At 50.8% G+C, this 23,717-nt stretch overlaps 2 protein-coding genes across 5 annotated transcripts; one reads left to right on the forward strand and one right to left on the reverse strand.

The window, feature by feature from the left end:
• Positions 1-4,265: 4,265 nt before the first annotated feature.
• Positions 4,266-16,484, forward strand: LOC122383731 (probable thiopurine S-methyltransferase). The gene is made up of 8 exons (XM_043370455.1): positions 4,266-4,280; positions 4,605-4,609; positions 11,690-11,875; positions 12,090-12,213; positions 12,539-12,666; positions 13,104-13,234; positions 14,787-14,940; positions 15,574-16,484. The coding sequence occupies exons 3-7, from the start codon at positions 11,700-11,702 to the stop codon at positions 14,906-14,908; spliced, it is 681 nt and encodes a 226-aa protein (XP_043226390.1). The 5' UTR covers positions 4,266-4,280; positions 4,605-4,609; positions 11,690-11,699; the 3' UTR covers positions 14,909-14,940; positions 15,574-16,484.
• Positions 16,485-19,348: 2,864 nt separating this feature from the next.
• Positions 19,349-23,630, reverse strand: LOC122383732. Of its 4 annotated transcripts, none has more exons than XM_043370458.1 (4): positions 23,463-23,499; positions 22,584-22,837; positions 22,119-22,458; positions 19,349-21,637 (listed from the first exon to the last, which is right to left on the reverse strand). In XM_043370458.1, the coding sequence occupies exons 3-4, from the start codon at positions 22,393-22,395 to the stop codon at positions 20,181-20,183; spliced, it is 1,734 nt and encodes a 577-aa protein (XP_043226393.1). In that variant the 5' UTR covers positions 22,396-22,458; positions 22,584-22,837; positions 23,463-23,499; the 3' UTR covers positions 19,349-20,180. The 4 variants fall into 4 exon arrangements, with proteins under 4 accessions (XP_043226393.1, XP_043226394.1, XP_043226391.1 ...); XM_043370459.1 differs by lacking the exon at positions 23,463-23,499 and adding an exon at positions 23,379-23,448 and having other exon boundaries at positions 22,584-22,639; XM_043370456.1 differs by lacking the exons at positions 22,584-22,837; positions 23,463-23,499 and adding an exon at positions 23,557-23,630.
• Positions 23,631-23,717: the final 87 nt, after the last annotated feature.

The following is a 23,717-nucleotide window of genomic DNA, read 5'->3' on the forward strand; positions in this document are numbered from 1 at the left end:
TGATCAATGAGAGGGTACTTAAAGTTTCGTCGCGATCGGCCGCTTTTTACGCGAGTTATTCGCGAAAAACCATGGGGGGGGGGGTCCATCCGACCCCCCTCCTACACATGCGAGGGTTAAGTCTCTGTTCACCGTGCATCCCTCGACTGTTCGGCGCCCTTCTGGCCTCTCAGCGCCCCTGAACCACATATAGCGTTTTCAATCACTCGGCACCCTTTTACGAGAATGGCGCCCTTTTCATGATCTCAAGGCGCCCTCGTAACCATCTGGCGCCCCCACTCGTCCCCACCAACGTAGCACTACTGACTGTGCGGCGCCTTTCTGGCCACTTAGCGCCCCTGGACCACATAGCGTTTTCAATCACTCGGCGCTCTCCTAAGAGAATGGCGCCCTTTTCATCGTCTCACGGCGCCCTCGTAAGTCGTAACCGTCTGGCACCTCCACATTTGGTGCCCCTCCTACTGGATGGCGCCTCTCTACATCTTTTTTACGTCCTTCCGGTCAGTTTCCACTTTTAAGCGTGTATTTGCTTAGACACGTCACTTGAAGCGCCATTCGGCTAGCAATGTTATCAAGTTCGGTGTTAATTTAGGCTCCCACATAAAGAATATCTATCGCGCCCCAAAACGGCCTGGCGCCGGGCGCCCCTACAGTTGGGCACCCACAATCATTTTAGGAAAATTACACCCCTGCCCGTATGTGTGGTTAACTTTAAGCTGATCCTCAAGTACCTATGTGTTTGTCCCTTCCTTATTGTCGTTTGAGAAATTCCATTTATCCTACATGTAGGTAGGTATCAAATTACCAAGAAGCCTTTGCAGTACTAATCAGTGGCGAATCCCAGGGTGGAGGTCATATGGGTCATGACTTAGGGCCTGGGGTCACCACATGCCTGCCAGGAGCACCACAGGCCTGACAGCCGACAGGGGCACCACAGGCCCGCCAGGGGTGCCACAGGCCTAGCAGGGGCACCACGGGCCTGTCAGTGGCACCACAGGTCTGTCAGGAGCACCATCGGCCTAGCAAAAGCACTACAGGTCTTCCAGGGGCACCACAGACCTGCCAGGGGCACCAGAGGCCTGCCAGGGGCACTATCGGATTCGCAGGGGAACCACCGGCCTCGCAAGGGCACCATGGGCCTGTCAAGGGCACCACAAGCCTGTCGTTGGCAATTTAGGATTGTCAGAGGCACCACAAATCTGTCAAGGGCACCTGCGTTCTAACAGGGGCATCACAAACCTGCCAAGGCCCAGGGACACCACAGGCCCAGCAAGGACACCACAGGCCTGTCAGGGGCACTACGGACCTGTCAGGGCCCATGGGCACCTAAGTCATGTCAGGGCCCACCGTAGGCTTGTCAGGGGGCAGGGTAAGGTAGGTACCAGTCTTTCCAGGGGCACCTGCGGCCTAGCAGGGGGCACCAGTCATAACATGACTAACCAAAAATAAAGAAAATAAAATAAAAACTGAAAATAGGGCACCACCAAAATTAAGTGGCCGAAATCCGTTGAGGTTTTAATTTTGGGCATAGGTAGGGGCACCACTTCGATTCATGACCCTCCCCTTGGAGTTTTCCCGAATCCGCCTCTGGTACTAATACATCAAATTTAAGGGGGGGCACCTTGCTATTGGTGCCCCCCTTGCAGAATTCAAGGGGGGCACGGTGCCCCGGTGCCCCCCCCGTTCCGCCGCCTATGGGACCAAGGATGGGACACTAGCATAGAGACAATGAACCCGGTTTACATAGCATATATTTGACGAGGCTCTAGCTCGTTAATTTGGCAATAATTTCGTTGCAGTGGTCTTCAAATATTTAGAGGGGATAATTTTGTAAATTGTTAAGCACCATTGGCATCTTTTGCAACATCACGGACGGAGATCCCAGTAAACATGCCGACGTCGGCCCGACGTCGGCCGACGTCGGCAAGTCGGCATCGGCATGCCGACGTCGGCCCGACGTCGGTCCAACCTCGGCACGACGTCGGCTGGATGTCGGATATGCCCGCATGTTCCGACGTCAAGCCGAGGTCCAGCCGACGTCGGGCCGACGTCGGACCGAGATCAATTGCTGTGGTCCAGCCGACGTCGGGCCGACGTCGGGGCAACGTCGGACCGACATCGGCCGGTGTTTTGACCGTTAAAATAATATAAAATACATGTTTCATGTTTCATAAAGAGCTTCTGTATTCAAAATATCTTCAGGAAACTCAAATCTTCCTCCACGCCGCAGCCCCCTGATCCGGACTGGACGGGAAACTTTATCCCATTTGGGATTGCCCGTAAGCCGAGCTCGCCCGTAGCCGGGTGCGGTGAGTGCTTGGGGGCTGCTCGGCCTATCCTTTGGTCAGGCTCAGCCCCGGCAACTCACCAGGGCCGGGCCCAGTTCATATAGAAAGGCCAGTCGGCAAGTGTCACTTTGCCAAAGTGCCACTTATCAAAGGGACACTTTGGGAAACGTCGGTGCAAGTGTGTAAGAGTGGCTATATGAATCCATTGTGGGCTCACCCTTTCCAATAAGTGTCACGTAACAGCAATGGGACCAGGGACTCTATATGAACTGGACCCAGGGTGCTCGCCAAGAAGACCAATGTCTCCATCCTATGATCCTTCCGGCTCTGAAATGGTCTTGTCAGACCGAAAGGGCATAACCCAACAAAACAAACCAAACTCGTTAGCTGGCTGCGTGGTGTAGTGGTTTGCGCACTAACTTCGCGTTCGAATGACACGAGGTTCGAATCCCATCGCCGGCTGATGCTTTTGGCGTGTTGTCCCAGTAAACATGCCGACGTCGGCGACTGGGGGGCTCGAATCCCGCCGCCGGTTGATATTTTTGGCGCGTTGTCCCAATAAACATGCCGACGTCGGCCCCGTCGGTCCAACGACAAACAATCTCGTCAACCTCGGCAAACGATCTCGGCCCGACGTCGGCTCGACGTCGGCTGGACTTCGGCTGGACGTCGGAACATGCGGGCATATCCGACGTCCAGCCGATGTCGGGCCGAGGTTGAACCGACGTTGGGCCGACGTCGGGCCGAGCCTCGGCCCGACGTCGGGCCGACGTCGGCATGTTTACTGGGATATAAGCTTGCAACAAACCCTATGTATTAAACGCGTCTACTAGTCACTTGATCCTTTTCCCTACTTTCCCAATCTTACTCACGATTCTGAAGTCAAAAAGAAAAAGTACCAGATTGTTTTGCTTTTTAATTACGGAGGGAAGAAAGGTGTCCGGATAATTTCGTTACACCCCCTGTAATGTTCAAATGGTTACTAAATTCGAAATCAGCTCCAAAAACTAGCCTAGAAACATGTAAAACTCGAAAAAGTGAACCGAGATCATCAAAGGTCATTGAGCTGAGACCTGACCTTCAGGTGACCTTGACACCCACCCTAATGCATGGGACCAGCATCATATCACATGTTTCAACGCTTGAAACCACGTGAAGACAGCATCCGCGCGGCTAATGCGAGCCGACATACGCCGAATCGCGATTCGGGCCAAACATGGTCTCGAGAAATAGGTCACAGGTCAAAGGTCATTAGGGTCAGGGTCATGAAATTTTCAGGGTAGGTGTAAAATTAATAAAATCGGGGGTATTGAAAGTTTCGTCGCGATCGGACGGTTTTTACGCGAGTTACTCACGAAAAACCGATGGAGGGAAAAGCGCACCCAAAAAGGCAGAAATATGCACATGCGATATCCTATACTGCGAAAAAAGTTGCATCTTTTTTAACGTCGCCGACAAATTGTAATTACCCTAAGCTCAGGCAGATGTATGGTAGAAAATCCCCCAAGTGAAATACACTACGGCGGAAATAAAATACCCTACGGTGGAGCTCGGTTGCAATTTGTAAATGCGCCCACGGGGCACAGGCGATCACATGCCGTCACCCACCTGGCACAAACCACCTTCTTTAATCTTTCACCTTCTATCATCTTTTTCATCTATATCATTTTGCGATAATTTCATCAAGCATCTTTTATTTTCACAGCAGGTTCCCTTTGACGTCATTTACCTGTGTCTTTTTGGTCTTTTTCGCAATGTACCACGTGATGTATTGCCGGTCATTTATACGCTTTGAACTGTTTTGTCACGTGGTCTTTGAAGCTGGTGACCATCCCCTCAATAAATGGCCTTGATCGCCTTGATCGCCTTGATCAAGGATTTGATCGATTTGATTCAAGATTTGATTCCTTCAATACGGCATTGATCATGATCAGTTCCAAGGCAATCAATAGAATTAGTTCTTGATCAGTTCCAAGAGTTCAAGTTCCGCGCGTGAGGAGGTTCCTGACATTTGTGCCGTTATTACCTACCGTGCTCAAAAAGTTTGGGACGCCGGTGAAAACAGGGCGCCGGAGGGCATATTAGTCACGTGACATTTGGAGCTTCTCCCCCTCTGATGGGCCTTCTATATGCTAAACGTCACGTGTGAATTTCACGAACCTTGATCAAATCGCCCCAGGCGCCCTGTTTTCACCGTCGTCCAAAGTTTGTCCCAACTTTGCCATATTGATATATACACAGTTTACATATAAATAATATACCTAGGTATACTTCCTGGACTTTGACTTTGCCTTTGCCCTCTGTTTTATTTCACAGTATTGGTAAGTGGGAATGCTGGTGTATTTTTGTCCTAATTGTAATTTTGAAATTCATCTGCTGCATCTGCATCCAATGTTTAGTAGGTACTTTTCTTGTTTACTTTCCCATTTCATGAATGGGCTGGCCTCTCACGCATGCCCTTCTTCCTGTGTTCAAAAGTTGGGTAGTCATTGGTTAGTGCTGGCTTAGCGATGGCTTATTAATTGCCAGCTGGTGATGGTGGCGCTAGCAGAGCCATGGCCGGCCATTGCAATTGCCCATGGCTGCTAAATGTAATTTTGAAAGTGTTAATTCATTTCAGGTTTTGGTGTGTCATTGTAGTTGATGTTTATGAAATGTTAAGGTAGGTAGGCATTTACATGTGCTTGTATTGCAGTCGGGCACACTGTGGTATTTCCGATCCATTTATGGAAACGTTTCCATTTTTGGAACAATGTTCCAAAAATGGATACGCCGTTTCCAAAAATAGAAACGATCTGTTCCATAAATGGAGACGCTGTGTGCATCGCTACCTTTAAAGCAAACTGGGCATTGATTGGTGCAATTTGGCATGCGCAGGATGCCACCAATCGACAGCCAGCATTCTAGTTTATGTTCCTGTTCTCCGACTTTCCGATCAGAAAACCGAAAGTTGACGAACGAGGCGATGCTTATAACATGTTGACGTGATAAAAAATTCACACGTTTTTCTAATCGAAAATAATAACATTTATGAATGTTTCGAACAAAAAATAACGTTTTTAACAGACTACTGAAAGACTGACCCATTGATTGGAACAACCAGATCACCGGGAACTTCATTTTTTCATTCATTTTCACGCTGCGTTTTCCGGTGTACCAGCGGCCTGGTGGTCGTCAATCTTTGATTAAATCGCATGAAAGTTGTTGCAAAGCCCTATTTGGAGACTTAAGTGGGCATTTTATGATATTTCAAATGTGCTGAGTATGATCGTAGGCTTGGATCAACGTAAATCTCCGTGCAAATACGTAAAAAGCAGGATGGAAATAAGGTCTGCACCGTCGTCACACCAAATACCGTTGTATTCTGACGATGAATTTTTTCATTCTAGCTCAAGTGTAACATTGATATTAATTTTATATATTGAAATGATATCTACGCTTTATGTATTGCCCACTTTGGACCACATCTGTCCAGTAGTTTCTGGGAAATCTTAGTTTTAGTTGACTTTTGAATGTGCTCAAGTTGCGGCGCGTAAGGTATTATTATCGAACCCGACGTCCAAGGTAACTGCCAAGAGCCGAGATGCTAAACCAGTCCCAAAACATCAAATTTTTAGTTGCATGTGAATTTTAAAAACACATTTAAGCTAAGTTTGCACACATTTGAACTTCAGCGTTTCTATTTTTGGAACATCGGCGTTTCCATTTTTGGAAACTAAGTCTCCATAAATGGATACGATTCAGGAGCATTTTAAAGACGTGAATTTTAATGCATACGACAGCTTTCCATGCAAGAAGACAAGTGCTTTTGGTGTATCTGAGCTTGTTTTACGCGAAACAGTTGTTATACATCGAATCCAGCCACCCTTGGCAAGAAAATATGTGCCGAGATGTTAGCGTTTCTATTTATGGAACGAGCGTTTCCATTTTTGGAACAGAAGAGTAGTCAAAATTGGAAACGTTTCCAATAATAGAAACGTCTCCATAAATGAATCGGAGATACCACAGTGCGCCCGACTGATTGTGTTGCACAAATTCCTTATTTTGATATTATTTCTACAAACAAAATGAATGAACTGCTAAATCTCTCCTATAGGTACTGTTAAGTTTTTAACCTTTTGCTCCATTGTACTTATCCATGATGCATATTAGTGTAATTTATCTACGTGAAGCAGCAATGGCATATTTGGTGTGTATCTTTTCTCTCTGAATCTGAATCTATCCCTTTTTTGGATCTTTCTCTTCACTCTGTGCCTTAGCGGGTACCTATTTGGGCACCTTATTCCTCCTGTACATTCTCTCTCTCTCTCTCTCTCTCTCTCTCTCTCTCTCTCTCTCTCTCTCTCTCTCTCTCTCTCTCTCTCTCTCTCTCTCTCTCTCTCTCTCTCTCTCTCTCTCTCTCTCTCTCTCTCTCTCTCTCTCTCTCTCTCCTCTCTCTCTCTCTCTCTCTCTCTCTCTCTCTCTCTCTCTCTCTCTCTCTCTCTCTCTCTCTCTCTCTCTCTCTCTCTCTCTCTCTCTCTCTCTCTCTCTCTCTCTCTCTCTCTCTCTCTCTCTCTCTCTCTCTCTCTCTCTCTCTCTCTCTCTCTCTCTCTCTCTCTCTCTCTCTCTCTCTCTCTCTCTCTCTCTCTCTCTCTCTCTCTCTCTCTCTCCTCTCTCTCTCTCTCTCTCTCTCTCTCTCTCTCTCTCTCTCTCTCTCTCTCTCTCTCTCTCTCTCTCTCTCTCTCTCTCTCTCTCTCTCTCTCTCTCTCTCTCTCTCTCTCTCTCTCTCTCTCTCTCTCTCTCTCTCTCTCTCTCTCTCTCTCTCTCTCTCTCTCTCTCTCTCTCTCTCTCTCTCTCTCTCTCTCTCTCTCTCTCTCTCTCTCTCTCTCTCTCTCTCTCTCTCTCTCTCTCCTTTTTTATGCTTAATTAGGGGAGAGTGGGGGTAAGATGCCCAGGGTGGGCAAGATGCCCCACCCCCTCTAGCGGCGAAACAAAGAATCGAACCTGGAAATTTATGCTCTTAGCATAAAGCGGAAGCCTGCCTTGTTAACTGCACAAAAATTTGCGAAGCTCAGTTGGGCAACGGCTGACTGGTGATTGCATGTTCTTTATTTGCTGCTTTCAAAAATATTTTGGTGTCAAAACATTGTAAATATCAAAGAAAGTAGATAATTTTTGCGTCCCTTGCTATAGTCGTGATACATTAGCATGCGTATTGCGTACACTGTGCCCCAAACAGTTTGTTTCAGGGTGTAGTTTTATAGCTAACAAATTGTACTGATTTAATGTTACTTCGGTACCTCGGGGTAAGATGCCCCCTGTCCTGATGGGGAAAGACGCCCCCCTAAATCCGTAGGTTGTCCTTCAAGCAGTCCGTCAAATCATTTATTACATACTTGTGATGAGAGACAAAAGCCGATCTGGGACTATTGAGAGTCCAGTACGGTCGGGTGCTCCCCATGCCGGTCTCTCGGCACACACAGCGACTTTTTGGGCGGCATCTGACTCTGAGAGCCCTCACGACGGCCTCTGTGGGCCCCATTATTGGCTCCAGGGCCCCTCACGACATCCTTTGAGGGCTCCCACGTTGGCTCCACAGGCCGCGCTGGCATCTGAGGTCCCCACGATGGGCTCGAGGGCCCTCAAGCATCATGAAGATCTATAAGGGCCCCACAGTGGTCTCCGAACGCCACCATGGAGGCTTGTTTGGCCGCGCTGGACTATGATGGCCCTAACGATGACCTCTGAAGCCCCTTACGACTACTTTTGAGGGCCCTTACGATGACGTTTGGTGTCTACTGCAGGCTCGAAGGGACTACTGATTCGTTCAGGCGATTCACGTGCCCATTTATGTCACTTATAGTGCAGGGGGCATCTTCCCCAACGCCAGGGGCGTCTTTCCCACCATGTGGGGTAAGATGCCCCCTTTCACTTCTTCAGGAAAATGCTTAATGGCAAAAAGAGTTATCATATTTCAGGCACGAAAGAGTGATATTTTTGGAGAAAAATGATGTCGGCTTCCGTTGAAACTCCAAGTTTTTGCTTTCCGATCGTCATTTTCGAATAATATATGACATAGTAAAACCCTGGGCATCTTTCCCCACTCTCCCCTACTAATTGATTTCAGTCTATGCTGTTGTGCAAATGTCAGTATTTTTACAAGCATTACACCAAGCCACCTATTTGCCTCTTCCTTGCATGTTGTGTGGTTGAGCTTTGCATGAAATCTATCTCTTGTCTTCTCAGCATTTCAAGCCAAACCAAACCTTGTGATCTCCAGCAAGCACATGCATTAGCTTAACCCTACAGTGAAGCTAACTATAATAATTTGGGCGACTGACTGGCGGTATCTGCGGTGAGTGCGGCGCCATGGGCCGCTCCTCCCGGCGCGCGGTGAGACACGAGCTGCTGCGGGGCGCGCGCGGCCCCGTCGACCCCAACTGCCAGCAGACGGACAGCCGGCTGTCGCTGCGGCGGCCGGTGGGCGGCCTGCTGCCGGGCGGCTGCCAGTCGTCTCCGCTCAGCCGACGCTCGGCCCACCAGCCGCGACACCAAGAGGAGGCCCGCCGCCGCGCCGAGGCCCGGCTGGCCAGCCTGTTTCAGACGGGCGCCGCGCCGCGCTGCCAGCGCGGCTGTGTGGGCGTCGTGGACGGCTCAGACTCGGACGCTTCCCCGCTGGTGTCGTGCTCGGCGGCCGACAGCCGGCAGCCGCCGCGCGGCCGCTCGGCGGTGCGCAGCTCCGCCGCCCGGCCGCCGTCCCCCGTCAGCGGCGGCCGATCCTCCCGGGTGACGGACGCAGAGGTGCACCGATGTCGCTCTGAAACGAGGGGAGGTGACCCTCACCGCTGCTGCAGCCGGGCCGACTCCGCGTGCCGGTCGGCAGCACGTGCGGCCTCTCCGGCCGGCTCCGCTGCGGGGTCGCACGGTCGGTGCCGCACAGACTCGGCCTCACGGAGACGGTCCGAGGTGCGACCGGCCGCTGGTGTTTCCGATACCGCTTGCTCTGCGACTGTCCCGATGGCGGACGCGGCTGGCGGCTCGGCGGTCTCGGGTGGAGACTGGACGGCGCCGCGCCGCCCGCTCAGCAGCGCTACTCGGCTCCCGGTCACACCGGACGAGGGCGAGGGCCTGACGCCGGGCGCCGGCGGCGGCGGGGTGCGGATGGAGGACCTGTTGGACACGGTGCTGTCCGAGGTGCGAGCCCAGCTGGAGCAGCTGACCGCCGGCGGCGCGCTGGTCTGCGACGAAGAGCGCGCCGAGCTGGTGGCGCTGTACCGGCGCCAGCCGCCGCCGCCGCCCGGGGGCGACTGCCCGCTGATGCAGGCTCTGCTCCGTGGAGACGGGCCCGCCTCCGCGGACGGTGATGGCGGCGGTCGGGGCGACGGCAGCGCGCCGTGCGCTGAATCCCAGCCCGAGACAGACACGAACGATGCCGAGTTTGTGCTGCAAGTCTGCACCAGCAGTCAGGAGGACTCTGCTGAGCAGGACCCCATCCGTTTCCTCAAGATGGTCGAGGCAGCCAGCACGGGCGCGGACGTCGGCACCGGCTGGCTGGACGCACCGCCCCAGCCGCCACGCGGCGCACCGCTGCGCCAGTATGACCTCCTGGCTGCGCGCTCCGGCGTGCTGCACCGCTCGCCGTCGCCGCCGCCGGCCGCGACGGAGGTGGGCTGGCTGGAGGCGGCCGTGTCGCCGGGGCGGTGGCCCGACTGGCGCGGCGGAGGGGACATCCTGGACGTTTTGGACGGGCCGCGGCCGCGTTGGGAGGGGGGCCAATCGTCCGGTGTGTCCGCTACCAGGCGGGGTCACCATCTCTAGCGGCGGGCGGATCTAGGATTGGGCGGGGGATTGTGTTGTCACTGGCCCCAGGGATCGGTAGGACGCCGACAAACTCCCGAGGGATCTCAAATAATGACTGCTGCTACCTCGAGCATTGTCTGTGCTACCTGCTGGATGGGACCAGTGGTGGACTTGGTAAACGGTATGGAGATACCTGCCTTATCGCTGGCTGTGGAATCGCTACTGTCAGCTGACGGCGTCCGAGATACTTGGGAGGTATGCTCAGATGTCCATGTCTTTCGGTAACAACAGGCTGTGTGTTACTCAGGAGCTAATTTGTGAATAATCCTAATATTTTTGTGCCTCATGATCCACACGATCACGGTAAGGAACTTTTGCATAGTTTGTTATTTGAATCACTAATTTGTCAAAGATTCACTGATTGAACTCATTGTTTGTTCATAACTCGCATGTCTTCTTGCCACTTATCAGTCACTAAAAGTTATATGCATTGTTTCAGGATATTTTGGCCCATTACCAATTACAGATGTCGAAAGATTGGCTAGATTTGTTTGAAAGTCGAATCACGTTTCGATGTCTTGCACGATGTGTGTTATGATAAGCTGACTATTCTTGTTAGATCCAAAGCAAGTGCATCCAACCATTATTTCGTTATTTGAAACTTGTCGTCATCATGCTTGTGATTGAAATGTGTTGGGTGTACATATGAATGATGTTACGTGTTTGTTCCGACCGAAAGAAATACAAACTTTCTTGCCCTTCTTGCTCCCTATTTAATTAACCTATTTTGTGCAACACGATAGTTTCCCTTGTGATCATAAGTATGGGTGCCCCCATTAGGTGCGATGTGCACTCAATGAGATATAATCGCGCTGGTGTTGACGAGGAGGTGCCAAGCTGATGAGTCCATCACGCAGTAAAGGTACGACCCGCAGCCTGCAGTTCTTTGGTCCGCTAGGCTTACGCTACCATCTGGCTTCCCTACCACATCGCCAAACGTAGTTTGTGCGGATGGGACGGGTTTGCTGTATTTGCTCGACGCTGCGTAGCAAAGATTGTAGTTATTTCAGCAGTGCTGTGAAGTATGTTCTAGCTCAGCTGGTTGAAGCTAATGGTGTATGAACTATGAACGGACTTTTATCGTTACGAAAGTTTGTTAGGTACGCAATATTCGCAGCGCCTTTTTGTTGCTCTCATCTTAGCAGCTTGCTTTTGCACCTGTCCAATTCTGCATGCTTTATTTCTCCTAGCTCGTTTCTATTTCGCTTGTATCGCATGAAATTAGTGCCTTGCTTTCAATGCATCTTTTCCGAAGATGCATACCTACTTCTGCTTGTCCTTACTCTTTAGACGGGTATTCTTGGCTTCATGTACCGTTAGTTTTGCCTCCACTGACCACTCCTGCCCCGAATGGCGTACCGGTGACCTGTGTAGGTGGGCTGCTGGCTGTGGCTGCTGGACCCCTCGCTGTGACCATGTGCAGTCCGCGCCCCGCCAGTGCCGCAGTGTCCATGAAATGTCCGTGCCGCTAGTGACTGGGCCTCATGCTCAGCACCCTCCCCGTGCCGCAAACTCAGCCCCCTCCCTGTACCGCCAGCTCAGCCCCCTCTCCCTGCCGCCAGCCCAGCAGCCATGGCCGGCGCACACCGGATGGACACGTGGCGCGAGAAGTGGCAGGCCGACAACATTCGCTTCCACATGCCGGTCGTCAACCCCAACCTGGAGCAGTGGTACCACAGGGCGGCCAGCGACGACAAGCCCGTCGCCTTCCTGGTGCCCCTCTGCGGCAAGACACTGGACATGATGTGGTGAGTTCAGACTTCAGAGATGAGCCATAGGCTCAACAAAATTCGCTTCTGACTGACTCTTCTGACGCCAAACTTGTGAATTCTGACTATTCACTGATTCCTGACCTGCAGCGTCAGAGTTTCTAACTCTTCAGAGTTCAGACTTAAATGCAGGCATTTGTATGTTGGACAAGATTATTACTTATCAGTCACCGACTTTATCTTTGCCCCACAGGCTGTACAACAAAGGGCATACCGTGATAGGAATCGAGGGCGTCGAGAAGGCCATTACGGACTTTTTCACCGAAAATAATCTGGAGTTCACCAAAACGACGACAGAAGCTGGCAACCTCTTTCAGGCAAGTGCTGTGTGGCAATGTTTTTTCTTGCTTTGTATGTCAGTAAGTAATAGGAACTTTTATCGGTTCATATGATATTCAGCTAAATTTGTTGAAAGATGAAAAGATGAGGTAACTATTTAATGAATTTCCATTCCGTTGCTTGTACTATCAAATGATCAACTAAAAGGAAAGACCTCAAGTCTATCTATCTAATATCTAATGTCTATGCGTGTTTGTCTGAATTTCTCTGGCTGTCAGACTGGTCACAATCTCTGCTCTGTCTCTAACTCCGTCCCTAAATGTGTCCCTGTCCAGCGTCTGAACTCTCTCCGCCCTCCCATAGACTGCCGACGGTCGGATGCGACTGTACCAGGCGGACCTCTGTGAGCTGAACCCCCAGCTGATCGGCCCCGTGCAGGCCATCTGGGACCGCGGATCCTATGTGGCCATCACCCGGGACGACCGGCCGGCGTGAGTGCACAATCAGCGGTCACATTTAGCCGGCGTGTTCGCAGTCTCCCCGGACGACGAGGATTCTACGTCGTCCGGCCAATCCCGGTCGATAACCGCAGCCCAGCCCCCCGCCGACCTTGAACGACATTGGCCGGAGGACGTAGAATCTTCGTCGTCCGGGAGACTCCGAAATCCGGGAGACTTCTTGCCATTCCTATCGAACGTGCTGACTCCGCTATTAGCGAATAGAGCTTTCCAATAGATTGAGCTAAAGTCTCAAGACGCTTAGTCGTGGATCTAAGAGACGAGTACCGATGGAGTAGCTGAATGTCACGTCGATATGTCATGTGTCCTGGGCCCTGGCGCGTCCTGTCAATCTCGTTCTCATACTGTGAATTCGTGCCGCAGTTAATACCTGTTCTTTGGTGCCATCATACTGTGTTTCCATATCGCAGGTACTGCCGGTTCATGCGCGGTGTGATGGCCCCCGGCTGCCGCTGGCTGCTTTGGGCGGTGGAGTACGACACCAGCCGATACTCGGGGCCGCCGCGCGCGCTCACCGAAACCGACATCAAACAGGACCTCGGTGAGTTGACATATTCTATGGCCGTCGTGAGATATTTTAAATAGGACCTCGGAGCGAAGTGAGGGATGCATGTCCTCGGTGAGCCTGGGGTTTGGTTAGGTCTCAATGGAAGATTTGAACAGGGTGTCGTTAGAAATTGATGGGCTGGTCACGGTTTACAGGGTTTGCCTACAGTGGGAGGGTTATAGAACTACAGTGCGAGAGCCAGTTGCTGTAGGGAGAGGCCTTGCCAGGGCTGCAGTGAGAGGACCAGATTTACAGCTAATGGCTCGGACAGTGCTCGCTAAATTTGAGCAGGGTTCGGTCTCGACTCTTTTCTCGGTGTTTTTCTTCGCGTAAGCCACATCTATATTACTATTTGTGGTGACGTAGTTTCTGTCTATTACGAAGGTCGCGACATGGTGCTACGTAGCGCGGGTTACAGGTCACACCGTTGCACCTACCGCGCTGAAGTTTGCGCAACTCATAGAACAAGGATGGACAACGTGCCTTTGAGGGGTCTCGGCTCGATCGGGTCGATAGCGAGCGCGTGGCGCGTGCCCAAAAAGTGCAAATTCGCGTCATAGACTTTACATGTATAAATCGGCTTGCAAAAACGGGCGAAAATGGCAAAATTTGCCCGACACGGGTCCGGTTTCTGTGCAATATCTCGGTAGCCGTGGGCCCGATTGGCACGGGGAAAACACCATCGTGTAGAGAATCGAACGGGCTATCGAATGGTGTGCGGTGTGGAGGATGGCACGCGCCACGTGCACACGTGAGGGCAATTTTATTTCAGAAAGTGCCGTTTTAAATGGATTTTGGATCTTATTTTATTTTCACGTGACCGTCAGAATGAGTGAGTCAAAGCAACGCCTATTCCCAGGAGAAATGTACCGCCTCTCATGATAAAATTGTGAAAAGCTAATTGATCGAAAACAAGGTGGAGCAAATCGCTGATGAAAATGGTATTTGTCCATAATGTGCCACTAAATAATTACACGGGATTTGCTGCTTAATCTGATACGTTTGACAGTTGAAAATGCTATCATTAGAGAGAGCATTCAATTCTCTCCAAGATCCATTCATCATTTTTGCATGACAAGCAATAGTATTCTTAAAAATATAAATGTTTCAAACCTCTGCAAATCCATTTTTAGCGAAAATTATCTACGCCTTTCATTTGTCAAAAAACTACGCACCTGAATTATAAAACACATTTGACAGGTTCACTGAACTATTGACAGGTTCTGAAGTAGAAAGCATGCTTATCAGACACGGGCACCTCGATCCGATAGATATTCTTTCCAAACCAAATCATTTAGCCATCAAAAAGCAATCGACCGAAATGGATGGATAACCAAACCGACACAAGAACAACCAAACACCCGTCAATCGAAAATACCTCCTTTTCGCGTTGCGGAGCACGCGGGTCACCCTAGTAATTCAGCTTTGTTATTTGCCTTCTGTCGTTTTACCAGTAACCTGCCGTCGTGTGCTGTGCGTTTACGGCGGTCACTCGCTACCACTGGCCTCACCCGTTCATTACCAACGACGTCTCTGCACGTTCCAGACGAGTACGTGAAGCTGGAGTGTCTCGGCCGCCGGCAGAGGACTGTAGACGACTGGGAGCGACTCAAGGCCTGGAACCTGGAGGTGCTTGACGAGGTCATGTACCTGATCACGCCCAAATGAGCGGCGTGACGTCACACCACCCGTTAGTAGAGGTGAGGTGTTGGTTGGCGAGTGAAAGCCTGGTTCACACTGGATGTACTGAGCACCCCAACTTGTGTGGTTTGTTGTGAATTTGTTGTTTGCAGATTTCTAGTATAGCGTGTATTATGGTCTCCTGTTTCTGGACTTTTACTTCCACGCTATGAGTACTAACAAATAGTATAAATAGAAATGGTGTAGTATAGTATAGTTTGTTTGTTTGTTTTGTTGGGTTACGCTCTTTCGGTCCAATGAGACTATTGCAGAGCCGGGAGGATGATAGGAATTAGGAGGAGACATTGGTGTGGGCGAGCTCCCTAGAGTCACCAGGGGCTGAGCCCTTCCCAAAGGACAGGCCGACCAGCCCCCCCCCCCCCGCCCCCAGTACTCACTGCACCCGGCTACGGGTATGTTCCCTTCGGAGCAGCGGTGCCGCTCCAAGGGAGCAGCCCGCATGAGATAAAGTTGCCTGTCCATCCCGGAGCGAGGGTTGTGGCGTGGAGGAGGATTCGAACGTCCTGAGGATGGAGACGACGGACGGGGGGATGGTATAGTATAGCACGTTTTTATGTGATACGCGCTAGTGGCGGTGTCACAGTGTCGTATATTGCCCAGTAATGGTAACAGCCGGTGTCTCTGTGTTTCAGCCGCGACCAGCGGCCTAGCCGCAGGGAGCGTCGCTGGCTGTGGGAGATAACGTGCAGCAAACTGTCTCGGAGCAAGAAGTCGTTTTGATAGCCACCTTCCAAGGCTGTGCTGACGTAATCACGTGGATGTGAAGCGTTGAAGTCGCTGAGCCAGTCATATTTTCAAGCAGGAACATACTGGTATGTTTGTAAGCGGTTGTTTTTTTTTCATAAAACAATCCGGCTAGGGATATTTGTCACCAATCTGATGAATGCCACCAAGATTTGTACAATTATACAATTTACCTACTTCATAGTTGCAGTAGTTGAATATGCCGCCTCGTGATTTGACATTATTCGTCAATGCCTGAACACGGGTATAAACGTGCGAGAGACAGCTTGGGACCGTTATCCCGGTGTCATTGCGAAATAACTTTGCTTATTATTTGGGGCTAGCCTCAAATAGCTGCAGCTGAGACCATCTATGGAATTTATTTTTCTTCCTTAACAAAATCCAGTCTTCTTCAATTCAATAACGGATACCGTTTTCATATTGTCAGTGACGAACAGCTAGATTCGTCTGTCCAACGTTGACCCAGCAGGGTCGAGTCTCGCAAACTAGTGACAGTCCGGTATGTATAAATATCAAGTGTAAGAATAATGGTAGAGGACAGATGCAAAATGCGAAAAGCTCAAGATGCGAAATCCTCAGGCATTGATCCTAAATCTAATGCCCTGCATCACGGTACTGTGTAGGCTGTGTATGTAGTGCCGTTTTTACTGCCAAACTTCGGGTTAAGTTACGCTAATGTTCAGGGCCTTTTACAACTGCAGTAATGGCCATTTTTACTCGTTGTTGCATTTATTATAATTGCCGAAATGATTGTTGGACCGAATGACTTGATGACAATACATATTTTTATGGGCACGTATGCCGCCTATTCATATATGCCGAGACTTATTTTATCAACTCAGTGCAATGCAATATACGTCCCAATCGTATTCGTTAATGGCTGCCTACAGAAAGGTCTTACTACGTTTTCCGTAGCGCTGTCACGAAAATAACAATGCGTTACAGGTAGGTATATTTCTGTTAACCGGTCTCAAACAGATATAGCTGCCGTGCTTTTGGCTCATTGCAGAGCGCGAGGTCACACTTAGGCCGGTGTTAGCCGACAGAGCCGCTTATGTGTCGTCAGATATTGTGTGTCAACATACACTATGCGTAGGGGTCATCGAGAGCCTCAGTGATGATGATAAATATGTATTTCATGTGCGACAAAAACACTAAATGGTGGATTTACGAACGATGACGAGCTGTGTTCTACAAATCGCTGGAGTGCACCGTTTATGACACTGAATAACTATACTGCTTTATGGTATTGAGGCAGTCAGCTGATAGTTGACTTGGTAGCGCTTAGTGCCGAGAGCCTCGGAACGTGCAAATCTAACCACAAATCAACCTAATCAATATTCACTTCTTTCTATTCTGTCTGCACACGTAAAAACTACAGATGCCTTTGAATCTTTCGATCCTTCGCATTTAGCGCCTACTAGTACTAACGTCAACGCCAGCGATCTCCTATCATGTATATTGTTAAAATACTTTATTGGAGTCTTCATTGTCGGGCATGCAGATCATACTCCAGGCATATTGATAACAAGAAAGTGTACAGTTCCCTTATCTACTGTGTGGACTGCAGAGTGCATGTTTGGGTTCGCTCGCCAATTTCCTGTGCCCAATGTCCGCCTTGATGCATGGATTTTTTTCCCCGATAGTTTGGCTCACAATGTCGTTCGACTTATTGTGCCTGTTCAGTGCCTACATCACCCGGCACAAATCAACTTTCCTAGCTGTGTTTGCCAGTCTCAATTCCCGGGCGCTGCTTCCAGGTCCGCCAGCACGAGCTGGTCTAACTGAATGTGACGAGGAGTCGGCTCCGGGGCCCGCGATGGCGGTACCTGGGGCTCGACCGTCCGCTGGCGAAACCCCAGAAACGACTTCATCGCTTTTCGCATGATGGTGTTACTAACGCCGTACGCCCAGTACTCGACGAGGAGACAGAGGATTCTGCCAGCGTGTGTGATGCTCTCAAACGCGGAAGGCAGCGTAAACGATCGGGAGGCGATGTGAATCGCCGTGCCGATGATGTCGATTAGAAGAAATACAACCAGCAGTTTGACGATACGCTTGAAGGACTTGAAGCGCAGCATAAACCGCTGAGTTTGGCGGCTGACATCGCCTTTGGTGATCCTCTTCTCGTGCCTCCATCCTTGAACGGCCGTGTAGAGCAGAAGAGCGCATGTCAACATGGAGAAAAGGGAAACGCACGCCTGGACGCCTACCATGTACGCATTCGGTATTTTTGTCCAGTCGCATCCTCGGATTTGGTGGTCATTGCCGAACACTCGGATGTCAAAGTCGGCTATAGTCTCGAGTCCCAGAAGGTCGCAGACCAGTCCGGCCGAGGCTAGGGTGAAGATGTAAAACCATGTGAGAGCGTTCATCCTGTTCACCCATCTGCTCATGATGGTAAAGTGACGCAGTGCACAGACCACAGCGATATACTGCTCCAGCGCCAAGAAGAAGGTCGACACCTTGAATCCGCTGAAGAGGCCCAAGGAAACTGACATCAACACACCGCAGAGAAGCCGAGGCGTGTTAAATGCAAACAGAATGTCAGCACTAGAGATGACGAGAATCATGAAGCTGAACAGAAAAAGAATAATGGTCATGTTCAGTATGAGGATGATCATCGGCTCTCCCCGAATAATCCGATTTCTGGCGATCACCGTCAGGGGAAAGGCAAAGATCAGAGTCAGACCCAGCATCATACCGATGCGCAACCAGCCGATCATTGTCCAGTTGCAGAAGAGACCCACCCGATCAAATAGGACAAATCACTGTACGCCGCAGAAGCGAGCCGACGGGCAGCTGTTCTCGGCAGTTCGTATGTTGAGCTGCTCTGTTAACTCACCCTGGTTCTTGATATGATGACTTGAAGTCGAGTCTGGTCGTCACAGGCTGGCAGTCAGTCTTCAGAACCCACCCCGCTCAGCGACTGCCGCGTCGTTATCTACTGGGGTGGCCACCGTCAGCGACTCTATACATAAAGCCAGCGGACGGGGTCGCCATGCCAACTCAGTCAGAGCACTCCAGTCTAGTTCTGTTGAAAGAGGGCTCCTTTGGGGGCAGGACATTGACTGCTGATATGGGATATCTTGCCTTTGCGCAGATATAGCACAGCCTATTCATATGAGACTTTCTCTCTGACACACCTGCCATTAAAGTTAGAGGTTTGGGCGGATCATTGGGGGGGGGGGGGGGGGGGGGGGAGTGAATTCGGTTTACGTAAGCCGTATCTACGAGGGCGCCTGGCACTGACCTGCGTGATATGATCAATAGTTCCGAGGGCGACGTTCTGCTCCTATTTAGCTAAAAGTGGCGAAACCGACGGCGACCGATGAACCAAGAGATAAAATTAACGAATTTTTATCACGTCAAGTTTCTTAGAATGACTCACGAAGAACGAATCCCCCCCCCCATGATTTGCAACATGTTACTCGGTCCTCTACCACTGAAGATTAGCGTTTTTGGTATACTGACACCCATCGCTGGAACTTGGAAAGTAAACCCAAGAGCAATCAAGTCAGCACGCGCCAGGTAGCCACGAGTGACCTTGACCTCTCTTCTCAGGTATTGTTACCCTTATGTTCGTGGATCACCAGCCAACCCGTGTAAAGTTATCTGTTTTCTCCGATTCTATGCATGGACTGCCCAACAGCAGACACAAAATAAAGTCACATATTGTATTCATATTTCATGTGGCCGTCAACATAGGTACAGCAAATCAAAATCAAACAAAAAACACCAAAGATGAACCAACGACACACAGATAGTAGCAGGTATCGCGAACGCACTCCCAGACCCACAGACCACACGCTCGCCGCGACCAACGAGTTGGCAAAAGCACGCTTCCCGAGATATACCGTCAGCGCAATGTGTGGGCGGCGGGCGTGGGTATTATCCAGTGCAGACTCAGAGAGTTCGTAACAGCGCGCAATGCTATCATACATCGCGGGGAGAAACAATACAAAACTAAGTGACTTTGCAATGAGCATGTTGTATTTGACCGCACCCCACATATCCCCAAATGACGATGGATGATGACCTTAAATTAAACTTGGAAACTTAGACAAAACGTACTGCTTTCTCAAGATCAAGAACACAGCTACACATAAGATAACGAAAAGCGCGTAGCTTGCCATCTATCCAAGGAATACATATTTCCCGGCTTGCTGGACAGCATATGACGAAGGATAAAAAACAAATAGCAAAAACGAATCATTCACACGTATAGGGAGCCCAGCCTTTGCTCTGCATGCAGGCGGCCACACTCCCTTCGACAGGCTGTTGTACTCATGGTCATCCATATACCACAGACATCTGTGGTGAACTGCATACCTCTTTCCCCAATCACACCACTCGCCGAGCACTACACGTTCGCATCCTGCCAAACCCAACCTCACTCAATGGCGCCCACACAGCTCGTGGCAAACCATGTGATATCCACACACCCAATGTACGCTGTGGACTCTGACCTGCGCCCCGACCGGACAGAGCCGTCTCACTGCAGTTGTCGCGGGTCCCACGTGGTCCAGGTGCCGTCGCCGTCCTCGTACGCGGGCTGGTACTGTTCGTAATGCGCCGGCACCTCCTGCTGCTCGGGGTCGATCTCAATCTCCTCGCCAAACTCCTCCTCAAAGTCCTCCGCGTCCTCGGGCTCATCGTCCTCATCGTCCTCCTCGTCGTCGTCGAACTCGGGCTCCTCCTCCTCCTCCTCCTCCTGGGGAGGTGGAGGTGGAGGAGGCGGCGGCGGCGGTGGCTCGTAGTGCTCCACCAGACCCCTCTGGTGGCGCGGCGTGCTGGCACTGCTGCCGCCTCTCCGGCCCACGCCGCGCCGGCCTCGCCCCCGCTGCGCCACCGGCGTTGGCGCCTCATAAAACACCACCTCCTCGTCCTGGTGCGTCACCTTGCGCGCCGAGGCCGCGCCGCCCGAGGACCGCTTTCTCTTGAGGATGCCGCGCGTGGGCGTCACGGCGATCCAGTCGTCCTCCTGGCGGCCGTCGTCGGTCTGCATCTCCGGGTAGGCGTGCTCGCCGCCCACGCCATCGCCGGCGTCTCCGACCGCGCCATGGCCGCTCATCCGGCGACCGCTGCGGCCCATGTCTCCACGCTCGCGCAGCGCCGCCTCCAGGCGCACATGCAGCTCCGGCTGCGACGGACAGCGCAGCTTCAGCGTGCCGATGCTGGGCAGCGGTATGTTCATCACCTTGCGTACATAGTTGAAGGTGTGCTGATTGCTATGCTCCAGAAGCCCGAGCGCGCGACGGAAATCCTCGTCGCGCCACTGGACGCTGTTTTTCTTGTAGTCACGCGAGAGGGTTTTCACTTGGGAGGGGGTGAACAGTGTGTGCATGCCGGCCTCGATTTTCTCCAGCTCCCTCAGACGATCCACGGCCACGATGGTGGTGCGCTTTTTGCGTCCGCGGCGCGAGCGGAGCCCGTGCTCGTCGTCGTGCCGCTCGAATTCTGTGGCCAGCCGCACCATCTCGGTCTTGAGCGCCAGGTTCTGTACGCGCAGCCGGTGCATGATCTCTTCAGCGTCCTCCAACGAGGCGGCCGGCAGGATCTCGTAGCGCTCCGAGAGTTTGAAGCGCGCCAGCCGTCTCAGCACGCCCAGCTCGTCGGCGGGGTCGTCTGTGGACGGCGCCGGCCCGTCGGGCAGCTGGGGCACCGGCGCCTCGGCCTCCTCTTGGACGGCGTCCTGCTCCTCTTTGATGGCCTCCTCCGGCGGCTTGGCCACAAAGAACAGGGTGCGCGCCTGGCCCTGCTGGACGCCCGCCTCCGGCTCCGGCTCACAGATCATGACCGGCGCCGACCCCGACTGCGCTCCGTCGCCGAGCTCGGCGCCGGACGCATTCAGGTCCGGGTGCAGCATCTTGGTGTACTTCTTCTCCGCCATACTGAGATCGTGACGCTTCTTCAGGATCTGACGCGCCCGCGCCGCCGATGTGGCTTGACCTGACAAAGGGATATTTATTTACTCAGTTATGGCGTTTTCGACTACTGCGCAGTCTTGCGAAAAACGTTAGAGGTAATGAGCGAATAACAAGTAATGTATAACAAGTGAGCAACTCGACAAGTAACTAATACTTCTGCAAGGAAGCTCATGTACCTGCAGATGAGCAATTTCTAATAAAATTTATTTAAATTGCAAACATGCACAATTACTTGGAAAGAATCAAATGAACACTAAAAGTAAAACATATCAAACACAGTAGAGATAATCAGTTCTTCCACATACTCATCAGGCCAATGGATCTTGTGACTGTCAGGGAGACAGCAGCAGAATCTATCCCTTTTTGATAAAACACGCATAACGACGCAAAAGTAACCTAGAACGGACAACAAAAGACTGAACAGCGTAACTGGTGCGGGAGTAGCGTGACGGGGCGGTCAGTGTCGCGCACCCACCGCTGGGCGGTCGGTATCGCGCACTCACCGCTGGGTGGTCGGCCGACCGCCAGAGACTTGACGGGCGTGACGCCCACGGCGGCTCCCTGGCGCGCCGTCGCGCCGGTGAGCACATACTTGACGCCGCGCGCCTCTCCGCCGTCCGAGCCGGCCCGCAACACCACCACCGAGCGCGCGGCGCCGCCACTGCTGCCGCTGGATGGAGGCGACTGCACCGACTCGGCCGGTGGCGTCGAGCCGTCCGCCGACGACACCTCGATGTGGTAGGAGGCCTGCGGCACTGCCGCCACGTCGCCAGAGTCCATCACTGCAGGCTACTGGATGGCAGATGGAGTAGCACCTCACACAGGACCAGGAGATACCACCAGCTGAAACAGCAGTAAAAATAATGTGGTAATGCCTGTGCCATAAACCAGACGGAATGAACACAAAATGACTGTTTCATACTCATCAAGATTGTGTAAATTTTAATTAACTAGGTAGGCACACTTACCTAGCCTGATGTCTTAAATGGTGCAATGAGTAATGCTTGTGATCCCACGTTTACTTCTGCCCTTATTTTATAATTTATAGACATTCCATTAGGCGGGTAAAGGCTGTTATGTGTTTACTTATTCATTGATATATAATTTTGACTTTTGAACAAAGTAAATTCTGACAAAGTAAATTCATCTTCACATGCTTTTGTATCATTGCAATTCATATTCTTGGCTTTTGGACAATAAAGAATTAAAGAAAGTGTTGCTACTGACAGCAGTCAGAGACAGAGGCCACATTCAACTTCAAGGTTGGTCATACTTGCACTTGGTTGGTAACTACCTACCAAACCTATTGCTTATGTATTTGCATGTGGTGAGTCAAACTGAATTTTAAGGATAATTATCATTATTTGTTACTTAGTGCATTCACTTGAAGCACATATCACAGCAATGAGCATCTTAATGAATCAAAAAGGAAATAGATACCTACACATGTCATTACTCATTAACATAAAAAAATCAAATTTTCAAAAGTTGTAAGTGCAAAAGTATTAACACAAAACAGGGACGGAACTACTAAATATAAGATAGGAAAAAATGTTTCGGCATCATAGAAAGTTTGGAAAAGTAGTTGCAATCGTTAAATAGGTAACATGAATGAACATGCCTTTTATGCACAACAAGAAGCCTGTTAAAAATGCTCCATGTGCATGGTCCTTCTTGTTCTTGGTACACATATTTCATTTTTTTGCATTGAGTAAGGGAATAACGATATACAACAATATCAAAAATCAAAATGAACCACAGACGAGCTGACCCAGCTGGACCGCCGTTGGCGGTAGTTTCATAGGCAGGAATGGATTGCAATTATGGCCTGTTGTAACCAAAAATACTTTTGATAATGGCTGTATTTTGACCTTCAACCATTATAAACATCCCAGATCACAAATTTGAAAAATTATACTTATTATCAAGGTCCTGTCTTACCTATTACACTACCTTCCGTTTCTCTACAACCTTGAATGTTCTACGCCGTATAGTTTAGCATGCGCCGGCAAAAGTGGCGCACATTTGTGGAGACAAATTCATCTGGCAGCTATTTTAAAATAATTTGGTAGCCCTAGCGTAAAAATATTTTACCAAGTAAC

This window comes from Amphibalanus amphitrite, unplaced genomic scaffold, assembly GCF_019059575.1.
Source record: "Amphibalanus amphitrite isolate SeventyFive unplaced genomic scaffold, NRLGWU_Aamphi_draft 000172F_arrow, whole genome shotgun sequence".
Lineage (NCBI taxonomy): Eukaryota > Metazoa > Arthropoda > Thecostraca > Balanomorpha > Balanidae > Amphibalanus > Amphibalanus amphitrite.

What these genes read in the sequence shown, in the direction of transcription:
- LOC122383731 (XM_043370455.1), top strand. Translation starts at nt 11,700, where the DNA reads ATGGCCGGCGCACACCGGATGGACACGTGGCGCGAGAAGTGGCAGGCC. An exon ending in AAGCTGGCAACCTCTTTCAG is followed by an intron (nt 12,214 to 12,538) that starts GCAAGTGCTGTG and finishes GCCCTCCCATAG; the next exon opens with ACTGCCGACGGTCGGATGCG. An exon ending in CGACATCAAACAGGACCTCG is followed by an intron (nt 13,235 to 14,786) that starts GTGAGTTGACAT and finishes TGCACGTTCCAG; the next exon opens with ACGAGTACGTGAAGCTGGAG.
- LOC122383732 (XM_043370456.1), bottom strand. Translation starts at nt 22,395, where the DNA reads ATGGACTCTGGCGACGTGGCGGCAGTGCCGCAGGCCTCCTACCACATC. An exon ending in GGTCGGCCGACCACCCAGCG is followed by an intron (nt 21,638 to 22,118) that starts GTGAGTGCGCGA and finishes TCCCTTTGTCAG; the next exon opens with GTCAAGCCACATCGGCGGCG.